Consider the following 18892-nt stretch of genomic DNA (forward strand, 5'->3'; position numbering starts at 1 on the left):
ATACGGGTTTTGGCGATTGAGCAGAAAGAACAGTTCGACTTTAGAGAACAAAGTCATAAAATCTTGGCTTTGGTCTTCTCTCCGGACTCGACATGGATAGCCTCTTTTATGTTCGACTCCAAAATCGACCAACGTAAATTGTCACTTTGGCGCGTTGACAGTGGCGCCGAGTGGGTTTTCCATGATAACCTACCGAATGACATTTTCCATCTAGCGTTCTCGGCCGACTCGACAAAGCTTGCCTCAATTGACTGGAATGGAGCGATTCGACTTTGGTCAGTTGGTTCTGGCAGATGTTTCGGCATCTTGGAGTCTGGGTTGTGGTTAAGTACGATGGCCTTTTCTCCAGACGGTTTGTTACTCAGCACGCAATATGGAACAATGCTGGTACCTAAGGCACCATCCCCATCGGAAACATTAGAGACTTCCCCATATGCTCTAGACCAGGTAGAGACAATAATAGAGCAGGAACCTCAGTGGTACGGCTATGGAATTGATAGTACTGGGCGCTGGATCACGTGGTGTGGACAAAAGCTCGTATATTTATATCCTGAAATGGCAGCCACTACAAAACCTAAGGGTCCTACTAGCGCCTTAGACCAGAGAGCTATTGGAAATTGCGTTGCTGTATGGGTTACAAGATCAAGAATGCTTAACATTATAGGCTTTTATGCTCAGCCACCCCTCGGGCGCTTCTCGTCCATGCAACAACATCTAGGGTAAGAGAGGGTTAGATTTACGATCTAATATTAATATAAAGTTCTAATGTAAAATCAATTGAAGTGGCCGTGAGCCAAGGTAATGTAATCGGGACTCTTTGAAACCTAGCGGCATGTTAAGATGTGAATATAGCGACTGGTCTCTATAGGAAGCTTGAAACCAGGCCGACATGTGGTTTGCAGGCATTAGATGATTATGCTGATTGGGATCTGAGTCCTGAAATCCAGAAGTACCCCGTCAGTCGCCGTTTAGACACGTGGAAACTGGCTGTAGGTATAGGAGGCAACATCGCGGAAGGGATACTCCTTTTTCTCGCTACTGCCAAACTAGAGAACAAAAGCTAATGATACTAGCGCCTCGTAACGTTATCCTTCCTATTTATATGTGACAGCGGACAATTTACAGTATATGTAGTGCTCGCAAGACTGACACTTACTGCTGTCTGGGTCTTTGCTTTATAATACACTTGTTTTGCTAACATGGACGTGATATTCAAGCGGATGACCTACATTCTATGACTCCCAACTAAAGCAACATAAACATCAGGCATAATCTCAAAAGACCCTACCAGATCACTTCCAACTTTGAACATATATATAGGCTCTCCAGCCGTAGTAGCATAGTTATACGTTGTAGAACTAAAGACCATAATTACACCAGAATCTACGGGTTGCGAAAAGGCTACAGGCAGGTAAGTTCGAGTCTTATGAATTTAAGGTGATGGTATTGTGTATCAAAAAGATGTCTGAAAAGAAGTCCATATTCTAGTACAAAGGAACGGAATATGCCGGATCATACCAGAGTGTTGCTCCACCGAGGATTGGCTCTAGACTTAGGGGCAGTTTAGTAACCCCGTTTGCAGGTTCGTGGCGCTGAAGTGACGTTCTAGGTAGTGCTTAGACGGCCGCATTCGGGCCGAGAATGTAAACAAGTGGACTGATAAACTAGGTAACCTGCTGCTGGTGCCTCAATCACTTCATCGAATGTATTCGTATTGCAAGATCATAAACTAATTGATTGGTTTTAATTCTCGTCTCATCATATCTGTTGGAAACAATTGAAGACTTGGATTGTATCGCTCGGCATCATCTCACATATGCCGGTCGCCCGACCTCAGAATTCTTCGACGATGAGCAATATGACTCTGTTGGCCGATGCGTTTGGCTCAAAATCTTCACAGTCCCTACCAACCGATACTAGGCAGCCTCTTGTCATTGGGATTGCGTCAATGTTCATAGTCATTACCATTTTCTTCATGGCAGTTCGAGTTTACATTAGGGGCTATGAATTGAGAGCTTGGAGGCTAGATGATTCGATGTATGTGTGGTCTTGCGTAAGTATAAAGCTTTTATCCTAATCATTACATGTAATCATGAACTAACGAAAACTAAGGTTCTTGTCCTTGCTTACAGTGCCCTGACATTAGGTAGTAAGTTGTTGACGCCCTTGTCGTTGGTCGAACATTGTACTCATATTTCTTCATTCATTAGATGCGACGCAAGGGCCCCTTGGCGTACACATCTGGAATATGACGGCGGCCCAGTTCACCGCCAATGGCCATGTAAGACACAAGTTCTTTTTCAGGAGACAGCTGTTTCTCTTATACTAATCGGAATTTAGTTCGTGGTTGCTTCCGTTCTTATGTATCAAGTTTCGTTCAATTTTGTCAAAGCGACAGTTCTCCTACAGTATCGCCGGGCCTTTGCCGTACCTTACATTAAACACTTTTGCGATATATTTCTATTATTCATCTTCTTAATCATGACCGCAATGTTGATTGCCTGCGGTTTGATCTTGCGGGTGTTCTTGCAACCTGTCTATATACTAGACGGAGATGATTCGCGATTTTTGATCTTCGGTTATGTCAATGCCGCCGTCAATCTTATTACCGACATCATTATTTTTATTCTGCCTGTGCCTTTAATAGCTCGATTGAGTCTTGGAACGATGCAGAAGGCTGGATTGATAGCAAGCTTTGGGGTCGGTATCTTGTAAGTGATTCTTTTCCCAGGCGACTACTTCAAACAATTACAGACGCTCTAACAACACTAGCACCTGCGTTATTTCTATTCTCAGAATCACTAGTCTATCTTTAGGCACAGATACCTCCGACGTTAACTATCAAGGTGTTCCTTTAGTTTTGTTAAGCGTTGCAGAACCGACCTCTGGAATCGTTTGTGCCTGTGTACCGCTGCTTCGACCGTTTCTGGTCAAGTCAGGCAGCTCTCGAATAAGGAAATGCGGCAAACGAAAAACCTCAGGAGTCACTGACGACTCAAGCGCTCGAAAGGACCTGGAAGCCAGTATGCCTCCACAGTCGCCAACGAGCTTACCAACAGCATAAGTAGTTGATGTACATGATATTTGCGGGTAAAGTAGTGGAGGTATGGCATGATGTCCCGAACCAGCAAGATAATAAGCCAAACGAAAGCTTTATGAAAGGGATACTCTTTGATTTATCTCGGAACTAAGAAGGGCTCGTTCTGCGGGGTATAACCTAGAGTAAGAACTAAGCGCTAACTCTAGAGGCTGTTGCTTAGGATCTTTAATTTCAGCTCGTGAATACCTATGTACCCTACCGCTTAGCCTCTATTCAGGGGTGACAAGCTGTCTTAATCCGTCTTGCTGTGTAATACTTTAGGTACTGTTAGGTAAACTAGGTTTCCTTGTCTAATAGGGATATGAAGATTGCGGGCTTATCGAACGTGGGATAGAAATTAAGCTAGGTATAGGGGCTACCTGCTAACAGGCTGTTATAGGCTTCTCGGGACCCATACCACCCGCTTTGCTTTCTATACTATTGAGTCGTAGTTCTTTCATTCTACTCCAGCCACAAGAAGAGTCTAAGTTACTTAGTTGCTAGCTAAGTAAAGATTGCTCTTATTACTACTGCTTGTTTTAGCAGTACCTATAGCTACGTATAATATCTTAGTTATTTAAACGACGGCAGAACCTATTTATTTATACAGGAGGTAATACGTTAAGACTATAGAGGGTAGATAAGGGGATAAGATATCTAGTATAGACTCATTAGCTAAGTTCTAGTTTTAGTTTTTAAGTATATTAAAGCCTTAACTAACTATTATAAATAAACCACCTATTCTACTTCTAGTTTTTGGGTATTTTTAGTACTGGCTCTCTAGTTCCACCCGTATATCACCAGTAACAGGATCTAGCGGAGTTCTGGACACGGAAGTCGACAGAGAGACCCGAGTCACCATGTCCACTGCAGATGCCACCAGAGCTAGTAATGAGTTAGTAACAGCTCTGAATAACAATATGGTACTAGGCAAGGCAAGCATAGAAAGATTGATGCAGGGCAAGCATAAAGTAGTAGGGTGAGGGAGGGTTAGTATACTCACCAGGATGACTTTCCAGCACAGCACATGTCCCGAACATACCCCATGCCCCATCCCACCTCCCATTCTTTAACGTGTGTGTTATCAGAAAGATACATGTTTATGGCGCAGACCTTGGCGGTACCGATGGACCATGCGTACGCGGACCAGGCAGGCAAGTAGACTAAATTTTCAGGGTTGTAGTTTTGTAGCTGTCGCTGGAGCTCGTCTGCATCGGCTTGGTTGAAGTTAGAGACGCCGCCACACGAATTGGCACGCTTCTCAAGGCCGGTCGGGGGAAGCTCGCTTTGGGGGGCTGCGGTCGGCTTGGGCCGGGTGAGAGGAAATGGGCCTTCCTGGACCATTTTAAAAGCGGAAGGAGCCGCAGAAGATTCCAAGGGGAGCGCATTGGTGGCCAAGGCTCCCAGAGTAATCGTGAATAGCGAAGAGAGATACATAATGAGAACTAGGTTTTGATGTAATGGAAATTAGGATATTTCATGGGTGGGAGTGTAGTTGATGGGAACTTGCCCTGGGATTGAGGCGGCGCGATGCAGTTATATTAGAGCCGTGGATAGTTGAAATTTTTGTCTAACATTGGTTCGCAGGACTCTCGTTTGGGCATGTTGCCGTTCGAACATATTTCCACGTCAGGCAGTTCAATAACGGGATTGACAAAGCGAAAATTTTTATCTAGCTCACCGCTCCTAATTTGAGTACCATGAAGGCAAAAAGGCCACTTTCTCAGTAAGCCGCCAAGTACTGAATGGCGGTTTCAATTTAGGGAGATTAAATGTTTCCCTGTTGCGAGCTCCGTAATGAAGAATTAGGCAGAGAGGCCAGCCGAAGAAATCCACTTGAATCCACTTCGAAACTGTTGCTGAATAAGTTTAGGTGGATAGGTGTTACGGCCAGCTAACTGACAGTGGGTTTGTGTTAACAGTAAGCCAGGGATTGAGAGTAGTAACAGTCGTTCCGTGGTCCTGGTCGAATAGATCGTAGATCTTCAAAGGTCTTGGTGATCAGTCAAGGCCTCAACAAGAGTCGTAGAGTAGTCGTCACTTAGGTATAGCTGAAAGTACCGGTTAGGGTAATCACAAAGTTGATTGCTGAAGAACTAGGAAAGGTAGGACTCGAGAGGACTCGAGTCCCAACTATATACAAGTCTGGTTCCATGCTGAACACTTCCTGATCCTGGGGGACCGACACCCAGGACGTCGGTCCATCGCCATGGACCGCCCTTGGCACCGTCGGTCCTGTCCCAGGACCGCTTATCGTCCGTCGGTCCTGCTTATCGTCACGTGACCTGTATCCTAGTTCTTCCGTTCCGTGGGGGTTGTTACGACGTAACGGCTGACGGCCGTCCCTATAACCGCTGAGCCCCTGCGGGGTCGTCGTCAGTGGTCTGTTAACTGTCGGGTCGTAACAATAGGATAGCAAGACTTCGTTCTAGCCCCCTTTAGTGATAAGCGATTGGCTAAAGTCTAAAAATAGGAATCTTAATCCTCATCATGCTTGGATAGATCGGTCCGGGCCGAGCCCACTGCAGACGAATCTGTAATCTTACTGGTTGAGTTCATATGGTTGCTTACACATTGGTGACAGTCCCATTATTATGTTATGGAAATGGACTGTAGACTTGCAGCTGCAAAACCTCGTTAAGGTTTGTTCCTGTAATGGAGTCTATGTCAACAGTCAATGTAGAAGAGAAAACCAGACCGACTGGAATGAAATACGTATATATTCGGCCAGTCGTCGATTAGTCGGAACACCTCATCACTCAAGCTTCTTTTAGTCTTACCTTCCGCTGAAACACTAAGCAAATACTTCAACATGCGTACTCAATCTTTTCTGACGGCTATTGCATCAGTCGTTTATTCTGCGGCTGCTGCACCTACTGAAGATCACCCAGGCTCTCTTTTTTCTGGCCCTTTCAATATCACTGATGCAGCGGAGACTGGGAACTCACTGCTCACTCTCACTAAGCGAGATGATTGCGGCACCTTAGGTGCCCTCTTCAGCAAGAACAGCATCAACAACCTCATGTGGGACCTCCAGAACAACAACCCGGATGAGATGACCTACGTCCCCCATAACAACTTCGTGACTTGGTCAAACGGCGACGCCCGAGTTTGCGTAAAGAATACGTATTTCACGGAAAATACGCACGTCAAACGGTAATTACCTTAGGCCTTTCGGTGGAACATCTGCTAATACACACTTTAGCTGGGAGGTTGGTTGGGCCGTTGGGTATATCCGCGACATGTGCTGTAATGCTTCAGGCAACTCGCAATGGTATGTTTATTTCTAGACACAATTAGTCTACAGCAGGCTAAACTAACCCCAAATAGTGAGGGAGGCCAGTCCTTGGCTCATGGTGACAGTGGTCTGCCGCTTGTTGTGTATCTGCGCTCTTCATCTCGTAGCTGCGGTGCGATTAATAACTAGAAAGTATTTAAACTAAATTTTTTAGAGAAATCTATTATTATCAAAGTAAAAAGAGAATAAATACATAAGCGTCTAGATAATTAAATTTACATCCTATATAAAAAAGCTTTTTGACATAAGCATGGGGCCCTATATAGCCATCCATGCTACGACGGTGCTCTCTAAACTGGCCCTTAGAGTTGTTAAGGCTGCTGCCTAACTATCAATACTAAATGCTAGCACAAACTTCCCCTTCGCATTAGCTCACAAGCAAGTCTATGGTCTCCCACAGTCCTGAGAGGAACCAGGGCTTTTGCTGGCCATTTATCATGTTGATAGTATCCTCAAGAAGTCTGGAGACTCCAGCAAACGCGGCATATATATCAAATAGATTTACACAGATCAGAAGAAGCGGGCCTCAGTACTTGATGTCTGCTTCAACATTGTTAGTCAGCATTCGTTACTAGATAACTTATCGATGCTACCTATATGCAGTAGAACCACTTACCGAAGCCCCTTTTGTCCTCTACTGGGGGTTGCTGGTAGGATATATTACTATAGTAATAACTAGACTATAGGTGGCTGCGTCTGTCTTCGCACCCGTATCTAGGCCGTTACGTGGAGGGTTAGGATCAATATCAGACGTGCTCCTTACACTAGGGCGGGGCTAAACTTCATGTATGGTATCACGTGCTTGTATTCTTGGCTCTGACCTGGTCTCATCGCGTGCTTCCATACAAATGGGGTGACGTAAACTAACTGCCGCATTCGTTAAAGGCACGACTGTGCGACTAGTAGTTGACACGGCCTACTTGAGGTATCAATTCTAGCCGTTCCCGTTGAGTAGAGCCCAAGTTAACGATTCATTTTTAGTGATTTTGCCACTATTAAGAAAGCCTTTTACTTGCTCGATGTTTGCAGTATTACGCCTGGATTCGGTGGCGCCCCAACTAAAAGGCCTATCTAGGAAAATAGCTCTATAAAGTTTATGCCAGCCTAGGCTCCTTCTTAACAAATCATGCCTTTTTCTGCCCAAGCAAGTCGACTTATAATTTGTACTTGAAGACCGCCATCTGTGACGCACACGATGTTGCCACAGCAGTCACCTAAGACTTAAGTCTTGGCATGAGACAATCATCAAATCGCTTCCCACCGACAACTGACCTCTGGAATACTTGACCCCAAAAACCTGGCTACGCAGGTTAAAAAGCCCGGATTACCACCTCCGGCTCTTTTTTGTCCTTTTTCTGCTAGTAAGGATGTGGGAAATGGATATTTCTTAGTCGACACTCCTCGGTAACCATCATTGCTGCTCTAAACGCAGTCACACAATCATAACTTGCTGTATGCATCACAAACGTTTACTTTTCGACAGAGGAGCCTTTTTAGACTCTATCGACCACAAAATGAATGGACAGGTTTCTATATCCTCAGGGGGGGCTAGTGAAGAGAAGCTTCACACTAAAAAGCCAGCCATGTCAGCCGAAGTCCGCTCCCTACATCCGCCAGAGAACTGTGGCCCACTGGATGGGCAGTTTTCGGCAGCTTCCAAAATTGTCAACGGCTGGTGGAGTCTGGAGTTGATGTCTATGGCCATTGGTCTGACATTATTCGGCCTTGTTTTGGGGCTTCTGAAGACTTATGACGGCGCGATTATAGACGACGGGTATTGGTTTCAACGAATCCACTCGCCTTTTAAAAGCTTACAGTCTGTGGTTGCGCAATTAAATACTTTATTGAAGGTCGTCATGACATTTCTCGTCGCTGCAGCAATGGGTCAACTCAAATGGCACCATTTTCTGCAGCACTCCCCGAAACCAGTTGCGTCTTTGCAAGCATTTGATGCAGCATCTCGAGGGCCGGGTGGATCTTTTAAACTACTTTTCTCGGCATACAGATTGTGAGTCTGATAGACCATTACTCAAATGTAAAGATAAAATCCGGGCGCTTTGACTAACGCAACTATGTTCAGTCACTCGCGCAACATCGCTTTAGGCTGCTTCTTCTTCCTTGGCACTCTGTATTTGTCGTCTGCGATTCAAAACACTGTTGTTCAAGGGTCAGAGGTCCGCTGGTATACGAAGAGCACTAGATTTCCAAATGCATTTTTGCGTTTCTGTAATTTTTATAACAAGACTGTACCCGTTAACTTGAAAAGCTCCGGGGTTGACTTCCCAACGGCGGACCCAAGCATGCAGGCGTCGATTTTCGCTGGATGGTCATACCACCTCACACCTCACGCACCCAACGAGACCAACCTGCTTCCGGTTGACTGTTCTACTGGAGTTTGCCTTTGGGAAAATGTCACCACACTGGAAGTCGGTTACCAGTGCCGGGATGAAATACCCTCTAGGGTTGATAACGGCTTTATCTATTCGGACCAAGCAAATATTACCAACCGCATTGAAACTCAAGGAGACGATGGATCCTCGGTCTTTAGGCCCGCATCGCTTCGCATCAAATCAAGCCCTGAGCTACCGAGAGACAGCACCTTCAATAACTCATTCGCCGAAAATCCTGGGTTAATTGTTCATTTAGCAGCGATATCCCAGAATGGCCCGGAGCGGCAACAGGAGGTAGTAGAATGCATCCTGTATTGGCAACTGAAAACGTATATCAACACAACCCACAATGCCATAAATATCTCTAGGACTCCTATTAGCGGGGGAGAAGTCCGATTCTCAAATCACACGCCAGTAATCAAGTCAGCAGAAACCGGTAATGACAATATTACTTTTCAAGGACCGTGTAATCTAAATATCAACAACACCAAGACTTCTAACGATACTTGTCTATATAATGTTTCGACTCTCGCACATAAAGGACTTCAACACTTTTTAAATCATTTTATCGTGGGCTACGTATACCAAGAACAGTCTGACAACAAAAAAGCCTTATCGACAGACAACATACATATGGAATTGTTTAAATGGGCATGGCAGAAAAAACTTCAAAGTTTGCTTCCTGATCCGTTAAACATAACGATGGACGTCTATGCGAATAACATAGCTTTATATATGACCGAACACATCGGGACTATTTCCTCAGACTGGACCTCGGGTTATGTGGGCACAAGTCAGTATTATGTTGTCAACTGGTCTTTCGTTTTGTATCCAGGCATCATGCTCATGTTGAGCATCTACCTCTGCATATTCGCTATTTGGCGGACGCGCGATCTGCCTACCTGGAAAACGTCACTCTTACCTTTTCTTTACCACGGGTTTGAGGAGCCAGTGCGTCATCAGGGAGCGGATGTCACTCACCTGGCATGGATGGAAGGGGCGAGCAAACGCCAACAAGTAGCTTTGCGGGATGACAATGACGGTTTGGGTTTAAAGCTACGGCAGATCAGTGTTTGAGGTCCTTTCATTTAAGATTTCAACAGGGTTGGAGACTCAAGGCAGCTGTGAGGTTATTGCTTTCCATAGTTTAAGCGTTGTGCTTCAAAGCACCGAAACAGGCCCGCTTCTCAGTTTGACATGAATGACCAAGGGATGGCACCATGATGCAAAATCATAACCAGTCACCACCGACGGAACGGCAGTCCATGGTCGTTTACTTTTAATATATCTCTAGGTGGGGTATATGAAAGGTCGAATACCGAGGTTTATTATCTGTAGCATTGTGACGTTTGATTTTACAGCTTGTGGATGAAACGCCACAATGCCGAGGAATATTTACGAAGAAGTCAATCCTCGGCGGCATTTATTAATCGAATTTACAGCCTTAAAATCTTCACAGAGAAAAGACTTGAATTTTCGTCTTACATTATATGTACTTGTGTCGGCTCTTTTTCAGTGAACCTTAGGTACACTTTCTCCGCGGCTGAATGAAATACTTCGTCATACGTATTCGTCAGAGCATTACATAACTTTTGGTTAGCTTTATTTTGCTTTGGGCCATTCTTCTATTTTTAAATATTCTGGCCGCCAAAATGCTCAGGTGCCCCAGGCAATAGGAGCCGCTTAGCTAGAACCGTGGGCGTTGCTGGTTAAAATACCGACCTTTTAGTCGCTTAGCTGTTAGGAAAAACTGTATAATCAACTGACTGCCTCAATATTTTCTACTTTGGTATCATGGTTTGCTAGAAATCGGTACAGCGTCTGCTCGACCGACCATACGTACCTAATCCAGCTGACTATGTGGACCCTTTCACTCACCTCGTCGAAAGTACGGTGCTTTTTGTTGGATGGCATGTGGTCTTCTAATTTCGCAAGCCGGCGAAAGTGGCCTTCGGACGGTGGCCGCAAACCTGTCGCCAACATTTTCGCTTACGCGCTGGTAGATCCATCTGTGAGTTTCGGTCAGCCACTCTGCCCAAGACCTAAGCTGAACGGGTTCCCACTTCATATAAAGCTGTGAACAGGTCAACAGCTTACATGTGTCTAACGTTACTCCGCCATAATACAGAGCATTTCTTTTCTGGATGCCCTCGTACCAGTCCCACACCTCTTTCTTCATAAGTTTGTTCTTAAGCATTTCTTTGAAACCCTAGTTAAGGTGTTTCTCCAGATTCCTCCCAAACCATGCCGAATTCTTATGACATTATCCAGAATTCAAGAGGTGGAATGAAGACTTTACATCTTAATTTGCGCCTAATTCAGGCTTTGAAAAGCTCTTCTGTTAGACGAAGGCTACACCTGGAATATGTTTACAAGTATTTAGTCATCTCAGTGTAGCCTAGATCATGTTGGAGAGGAGATTCATGCGGCACAGGTGGCTTGGACCGTGTACCAGGCATTGAACAACTAGTGCTTCTGGAAGATTTTGACCTGGAGAATAATCCAACGGCAAAGGGATACTGGATGGAGCTTTTGGCCACGCGGGAGTAACTGTCCCAAGCCCGAAAGGAAACTCAGTATTTGAACGTTGGTTTTCGAGCTGTTATCAAATGCCAATCTAGCACTAGAAGATGAAAAATGGAAGTTGGCTGCCGAAACACGCAAATTGTGCAAAGAGAATGAGAAGCTGAAAGAAGACGTCTGTGGAAATTTCAAGATGGAAAGAAAAGCATAACGGAAGCAGTTCCGATTCAACCAGCCCCCTCTAAGCAGGAGGCATGAAGAAGCGAAGGCGGACAGGACGACACAAGACATAAAGATGCGGAAGGAGCATGAGGATCATTACGAGGAGGATTAGAGAAGGCTTCATGAGCTCTTCGCAGCCGCCGAGAACAAGGATTATGATATCAGTCCTACATAAAGTAAATCAAGTGGAGGATTGCACTAGACAGAGATGAGCACTACTTTGCGTCAGAGCAGGAGAGACTAGTACATCGAAGCTTTCGCTCCTTTTATCTCTCGGCCATCTCGCCTGCTGGAAGAACCGTAGACCACGGATAAATCTTTCGCAGAAGATATATAATACAATGAACATCATCATGAATACTCCCGCAAGCGGTGTCTAGGGCGCTCTTAGTGGCCTGTTCACGAACCCAAACAAATCCTCATCGATTCAACAATATCTGCTCAAACTGTGATCCTACGTACGACGGTGAGGTAAAGTCGATCCTATCAAAAGGCCAGACACACAAACTGCTACGAAACTAGCCGATATATGTCAGAGAAGTTTTGGCGATTGCAGCTTTTCGAGTGCCGACGAGACTTGGATCCTTCGACCTTGCACTACTCTCCGACCTTACTGGCGCCCTAGGGCACCTTTTCGAAGGGGCTTAGGCCGTTTTGGCGTCGTGTTTCGAGCCGATTGATCATGGGGCAGACAAATGATAATGACCCCGAGCTTGTTCCTCTAATCCGGCGCCTGTGAACCCCGGAATCCCGGCCAAAGAACAATGTTTGGCTCCGATCCGGTTCCGGGTCTAGCGAATCCCGTGCATCATCATGCGCAAGGGCACCTCAGGCACGCCAATGACGCAGACCCAAACCGCGGCATGAATCTAAAGGGCATTGATGAAGCAATCTTATTATGGCCTCTTTTTAATCACGGCCTCTGGAGCTCTTTTGCGCTCACCTATCGCAAGTCTGGCAAGTTTATTAGTTTCCAGAAACTTATAAAGATTAGAGTCTAATGTTTTACTTACCAAAGCGTAACTCCGTATGTGGCGTTCTTGGAAAATACTCGGCCCCTTTCGCTGGTGGGAGAAACAAGGCCTAGTAATTCAAGACCCGCTATCTGTGGATGCGTTGCGCTTGGTGATGAGCGTGATATGTGTTGCATTCTTATCCTTGAAGGTCAACGCGAATTTTGCTGGAGCTGGCCATTATCGCCTGAAACGCTTCATTCCTCTGCTTCAATCAAATGCTCAACCATCCCTAGTTTATAATCCTTTATCTAATAATACTTAGAATGGCTAATTGTGTGGTTGTTTCGCTGAGCTTGACATGGGAATGTTGTAAGCCGAGACAAGCAAGGGGTAGTCGTTGTATGCCGAATCTGTGTTGAGCCTCTGAGTCATGTTTCGACGCCATGGCTCTCTAGACTCAAATCGTGTCTCATTCACAGGCAGGAGTAGGGAGGATATAAGTTCCATGAGATAATTGCCATCGCAAGTGCCCCTGGATATTTTACCCCTTTATCGCTAGGGGTCAACACACCAGAGCTATATATCGACCCGTCTCTTTTCCCTTTTTCTATCACCACGGGTTCGGCAGATTATATATTTTACCAAGTCATGGTGTCACTGTCCCCAAAAGTCGCTCCGATCGCCATACTGGTGGCGGTTTGGGTCATCGCCCTATCTGCTCGCCATGGAGCCGTTGCCCCTGAGGTTGGCGACTATGTAGGCGAGAAAGCGGCTCATTATAGAAACAAGGTATCGGATTACTTCCAACGCAGGAGGGGATGGAAAGAACCCGACTTCAAGGCCGCTTGGCTTGCGGCGGACGTTGACCTCAACACGACCCGGATCTCGCAATACTGCGCCAAGTCCACGTGGCGAGAAGACATCGTCCTGGAACTGTACATGGCCCGCGGCGGCCTCGGCAACATACGCGCCGAGATCCTCGACTTCATCCACTTGGCCGTCATCGTTGGCGCGCCCATAATTCTGCCCCAGTACTCGATGCGCCGGTCCAAAAGCTCAGGGGCTGATGCCCTCGGTTTCCCCGACGAGGACATTGGCTGGCACGACTTCGGACACATCTTCGACACGGAGTGGTTCGTCTCCACAATGCGCGAGCACTGCCCTCAGATGACTATCTACCGCACACTCGCCAACAACCCCAGCAACACGACCATCGAGAACATCTTTAGTCCGGTCCGCGCCCGCACCGACTGCAACGCCGATGAGACAGAGGCCGCTGCAGTCCAGGCCCTCAATGATTGGATCCCTCAGCAGCCCGGTTACGTCCCAGGCAGCCCGGTCCGCATAAGGGTCAAGGCCAACCTGCTCATCTACAACATGCACCTGCGCCCGAAGCTGCGGACGGCGTTAGGCCGGCTGCTGCGAATCGCGCCGACCATTCGGGAGCTGGCGGCCGAGACGTCGTTCGCATTGCACGAGCGGTACGGTGATCTGGTGCAGGTTGACCCACGAGAGCAGCTGCACCGGGGCGGATACTGCGGCGTGCACATGCGCACCGAAGAAGACGCAGTGAGGGTCGGCTGGACCGGCTATTTCAGCTTCAAGAGTCAAACAAACGAGTTCATTGAGCTGTGCGGGCGGAAGGGATTCCGCGTTATGTACGTCGCCAGCGGGCGGCAGGAAGACATTGATCGGCTTGCGACCAAAGCATGGGAGACGGCGGGAATGACGGTGATCAGCAAGTCCGACCTTCTGGACACGCAGCGACACAGGGATTTGCTCAAAGAGATGTCTTTTGACCAGTTAGGTGCGCTGGACTACGAAGTTCTTGCGCGGTCGAGCTTTTTCATTGGGCCGGAGATGAGCAGCTTCAGCTGGAACCTTGCTATTAGGAGGCATTTCAACAACCCCGAAACCTGCGACGGTTCAGCGGCCTGTGTGTATCCATATGCAATTCAAGAGGACGAGCCGCTGGTTGTGTTTGATGACAGTATTAGTCGGATCATTCTCAAGCCAAATGGTATAGGGTACTTGCAGGCGTTCGCACCAGGGGGCATGTTCCCATAGCGACGGCTCTGAGTTATGATGTCTGCCGATGGTGAAATAAGATTAGAGTTTCAAAACGTGTTGGCCATTGCGTGCCTTTTGTAAGAAAACAAAGGATAAATCATTTTATGTTGGGTCGATACATTTACTGAACCCAACACGTTCTGAATACAATATCCAAGCCTTAGTTTGCTGGATCTATTAGGCCTACTACCCTTCAAAGAAACCTTTCGTACACCGTCTCACTACCTCCGCCATTACGTTAAAAAAACCACCTTGCTTTCGAAATCAATAACAGTTCTTTTGAATGCTTTGCTCCGAAAACGTACCGTGGACCGGTCGATCAGAACAAAAAGAATTCTAGTAGTATCTTTAGTTAGTGAACTGTCTTCGACTAGGTGAATGTAACTGGTGTTAGCGCCAGGGTGGTCGATTCCCTCCTCGTATTTTTCTATTTTCCCTTACCCAGGATGCAAACCGAGCCATATCATTTCAGGTAGGTAGTAAATAATGCTAGGTGTCTCTAACCCGAATGTAGTTTAAAGACGAAAACCGACGTAAGATCGTATTACCAAATAACCTTAGCACAAGCTTTTGTTCTTAACACTACTTGGATGTGACTATTAGGTCCCATAGTTGCTTACCCGATCAAATGTGCTCCTTAATCTCCTAGATGATGAGGGTTTTGAAACGACAGGATGGCAGGATGGGCTAAAACACCCTCTCCAGCCATTGTAAACAGTTCCCACCCACGGTCAAGCCAGAAACTCGGGAGTCGGATGGCGTGACGGATGCGAGCAAGAAGAACTGAAGTTCCTGATGTGTTTCATGGAGCGATGGGTACACTGTGAGGGAAAGTTATATCAAGCAGCCGGAGTACCTATGTGAAGGGAGTCTCTGTAGGACTAATTAAATATCTCTCTTGAAGTGGTGAAGTCTTGATGTGAGCCACAAAAAGTATTGACATGAATTTGTACTTATTACTAAGAAATCAAAATTACAAGCATAAGATCGTATTTCAAGGATGTAATCTCTTGACTCTACAAGACCAAACATTTTGCCCATCAATCTTAGATAATATGTCCCTTGACTTGCTTTATGGTTCTAACGTCAATGTCTCGCCAAAATGCCACAGCAACAAAGGCGATAGCCCAAATAGCAGTTCCTGCAGCTAACATCATTGCTTGTGCGTCTCCGTAGGCGCGTTGGATTGCTGCTCTGGTAGGCGTCCCGACTGGATAAGAGAGCTGCGTTTCAATCATGCTATAAATAGTGAGCAGATTTGGCTGTTCCTCTACCGGCAAGTATTCGGCCAATTTGACTGGGAAAACGGCCTGCCAGATTGCACCGGAAACCGTAGAGCCTATGGCGCCACCGATAGAAGAGAACATAGAAACAAGCGCAACCATGACTGCAACATGTTGATGCTTGGACACGGCCATGGCAGAGAGCTGAGGTGTCTGCATTAGTATACCGGAAGAAGCAGAGAGAAAAATCTGACATATGATGATGTAGCCAATAGACATGTCTGGGTCCCTGAAGTAAATCAAGAGGCCCATAAACAGGGTGTAAATAGGCATAGCAACATATAGCGTGATTGGCTTGAAGCGACCAGTGTACCGAATGACAAGGCCCGCCACAAAAGCGAACAGGCTGCCCCCAAGTCCGTAGATCTGGACTACGTAGCTGGCATTTGTGACGCTGAGGTCGTTGACGACTTGGAGAAAAGAGCCAAACAGGCTAAACCAGCAAAAATAGCTGATAAAGAGAACCGCACCAAGTACACAACCACCAACCACGTTGCGGTCGAGCAGCAGGTCGTAGGGAATGAAAGTAACGGGTGCAAAAAATCTCTCCCATATAACAAAGAGTATCATCAGCAGTATGCCGAAGACTAACAGGCAGATTATGAGTGGAGATTTCCATCCTAGGGGTTGTAGTGCGTAGAGGTTGAACGGCGAGAGGAACATTGCGAGACCAGCAGATACCAGAATGAGTCCGACAGCGTCGAACTCGCGGAAGTAGTAGACGAGCGACTGAGTAAAGAGTCGTGTCTCCTTCTCCTTGAAGACAATACCCTGGGATTTCGCCTTGTGATAGTTGAATATCAACAAGCCAAACAAGGGCAGACACATGACTGGGACCATGATGGTAAAGAGACCCAGGCACCATTGCCAGCCTGGCCCTTTGAGAAAAGCTTCCGCAATTGGACCACCGAGCCATATAGTGATGATATTCGGAGATGATGCCAATGCCGACATAAGAGCTCGATTGCGCAGGCTACTTATATCTGCGACAAAAATACCAACGGTATAGAGAAGCCCGTTTGTACCAACAGTCCAAAAAATCTGAGCAGCGGCGTACATCTCAACGCTTGTCGTAGCGGCCATCATGATGAGACCGATGGTAGCGATAAAAAGGGCCGCGGCATACCCATGCGGTCGCCCAAAGACGTCGAGGATCTTGGCGACGGTCAAGTTACATACTCCTCCGATAACGGAACTTAGGACCGTAACCGTAGGCGTGAGGGAGTGCAACTGGAACGCTGAAGTTATATAGGGAGTCAGCGCTCCAGTAGTGCCTTGTTGCATGAGCATAACAAAGTAGACGATCCAAACGAAAGCAACTGAGAAGATGATTGAGGTTTGAGACCAGACGCTGGTGATGGCTTCAACACCTTGAACACCGGCCTGGGCTTCTTTGTCGATTGTGGTGTCGTCATCTTGTGCCGAGTGCGAGTCGAAGCCTAAATTGGTGATGACAGCACCTGCAGTCTCCTTGACTTCATCGTCGCTTTGCGTTGGTACAGGATAGTTGGCCATTTTTGTAGCAGTCGACATGAACCAGGCAACCACGTTGTCATCAAAATCAAGAAAAATGAGTATTGAGAAACCAGGAACCTGTATGTGAGCTGCTCGAGAAGCAGGCGCTTGCCTTTATCAATTAACACGGTCTTTAAAATCCAGCGAAGGATCAGAGAGTCCTGAAGAGTTGAGCAAGTATTCACACAACAGGTTAGGCTAGCTTTCGAATCCCTCTAAGAGACGCACGAGGATCCTACAAATATTGATGAGCCGAAAAGTACGACTGCCGTTTGACTGGATCCTGAATGATAGCGTTGTCCGGATTGAGTGCCACCGGCGCATCTAGACCCGCTATGCCCCGATCACAGCAGTAGCAGTACACCAATAAGAATCAGCGCAAATTAACTCATTCGTAGAATTTGATATCGCTATCGCCCCGGAGCTACTGCGTTTCTAGCAATCTTCCCCTTCTCACCTCATTTTTGACTGTGAGAAGTGTTTCATAATCACGAATCACAACCAACGCCACGGCACCGGCAAAAGCTCATTGACGGCCGTAGGCCTCACTGGCAATCACGCCGCCACCGTGCAGGTGATGCAAAGCCAGCCACGCCACCAACGACTGCCTCGTTTATATGGCCACAAAGAGTGTGAAATTATAGCCAACACCCATTCGAGTGATGAAATGTATCTCTGAGCTGATAAAAGGCGCTATCTAGCGGGTAGCGTCAGGCTTGTATGAAGTAGCCTCGCTTCTATTCCGAACTGAGAATTTGCGCATGAAACCGAGGTCCATCATTTCGGGCAGCCAACATGCTTGGAGAATAGATACAGTAGGGCCATAACTAAATACAGCGATTTGATTCTGCGTACCAACCAGGTAGGTGGCCAAGAATTATGTAGATATACTAGTAGTCAGTACGGAGCCGTATCCTTGACTATTTCGGATCCTTGGCCATTTCGGATGAAAACGTCGTTCATATATGGAAAACTTCCTTTACCAGCCCTGGCCTGCTAAGCTTTTGATACAACGAGAACAGGGACGGACGTGGCTTACCAGTAGTCCTTGGAAGACGCCCAAACCCCGGCCATTGGGTCAATGGCCCCTATCATAAGGTCGACGACTACCATCGTCAGCCTCCCTGTTACTTGGCCAACTTGCACAGTTCCAATCACGAAGCATCGCTCGTGTGTTTAAATCCGCATAGGTGGATACGCTCCATCTCAATGCATATTGGTTGCATGTAGGTTTACCCGCAGTCCTGAATTTGCCCTATTGGGTTAGATCTCCTCTTATATTTCCATATTTTCCTATTTCACACTGCCAAGCATCAAGGAGGACTCGTCCACAACCTGTAACTTCTCGCATTCCTTTCGAATCAGTAAAGAGTCCCTTGTAAACAGTGAAAGCCGCGTGTCCCCTCGACTTTGTTGCTCAGGGATGCTCGCCGAGTGTTTGGAAGCTCCAAGCCCGCAATTCTCATGCCCGCGATGTCTTTCATAGAATCGTGACTGTGTGTCTGGAGTGACTGCACTGCTCCTTGGTGCCTGCGGCTGCACCTCCGTCATGTTGG

The 18892-nt window shown here is 46.8% G+C and overlaps 5 protein-coding genes across 5 annotated transcripts; 3 read left to right on the forward strand and 2 right to left on the reverse strand.

Annotated features, from left to right (window-relative positions):
• Positions 1–1849: 1849 nt before the first annotated feature.
• Positions 1850–3064, forward strand: CTRU02_201016 (uncharacterized protein; the record flags this gene model as incomplete). The annotated part of the gene is made up of 4 exons (XM_070203783.1): positions 1850–2059; positions 2204–2281; positions 2341–2711; positions 2773–3064. 4 exons carry the CDS (start codon positions 1850–1852, stop codon positions 3062–3064), a joined length of 951 nt encoding a protein of 316 aa, XP_070062365.1.
• Positions 3065–3876: 812 nt separating this feature from the next.
• CTRU02_201017 (uncharacterized protein) lies at positions 3877–4516 on the reverse strand (the record flags this gene model as incomplete). Its single annotated transcript, XM_036730565.1, has 2 exons — positions 3877–3964; positions 4083–4516. 2 exons carry the CDS (start codon positions 4514–4516, stop codon positions 3877–3879), a joined length of 522 nt encoding a protein of 173 aa, XP_036577589.1.
• Positions 4517–5891: 1375 nt separating this feature from the next.
• Positions 5892–6369, forward strand: CTRU02_201018 (uncharacterized protein; the record flags this gene model as incomplete). Its single annotated transcript, XM_036730566.2, has 2 exons — positions 5892–6235; positions 6285–6369. The coding sequence occupies 2 exons, from the start codon at positions 5892–5894 to the stop codon at positions 6367–6369; spliced, it is 429 nt and encodes a 142-aa protein (XP_036577590.2).
• Positions 6370–13116: 6747 nt separating this feature from the next.
• Positions 13117–14535, forward strand: CTRU02_201019 (alternative oxidase; the record flags this gene model as incomplete). The annotated part of the gene is made up of 1 exon (XM_036730567.1): positions 13117–14535. The coding sequence occupies one exon, from the start codon at positions 13117–13119 to the stop codon at positions 14533–14535; it is 1419 nt and encodes a 472-aa protein (XP_036577591.1).
• A 1049-nt stretch (positions 14536–15584) lies between these two features.
• CTRU02_201020 (siderophore iron transporter mirb) lies at positions 15585–17336 on the reverse strand (the record flags this gene model as incomplete). Its single annotated transcript, XM_036730568.1, has 1 exon — positions 15585–17336. One exon carries the CDS (start codon positions 17334–17336, stop codon positions 15585–15587), a length of 1752 nt encoding a protein of 583 aa, XP_036577592.1.
• Positions 17337–18892: the final 1556 nt, after the last annotated feature.

Source organism: Colletotrichum truncatum, assembly GCF_014235925.2.
Source record: "Colletotrichum truncatum strain CMES1059 chromosome Unknown Contig_0001, whole genome shotgun sequence".
Lineage (NCBI taxonomy): Eukaryota > Fungi > Ascomycota > Sordariomycetes > Glomerellales > Glomerellaceae > Colletotrichum > Colletotrichum truncatum.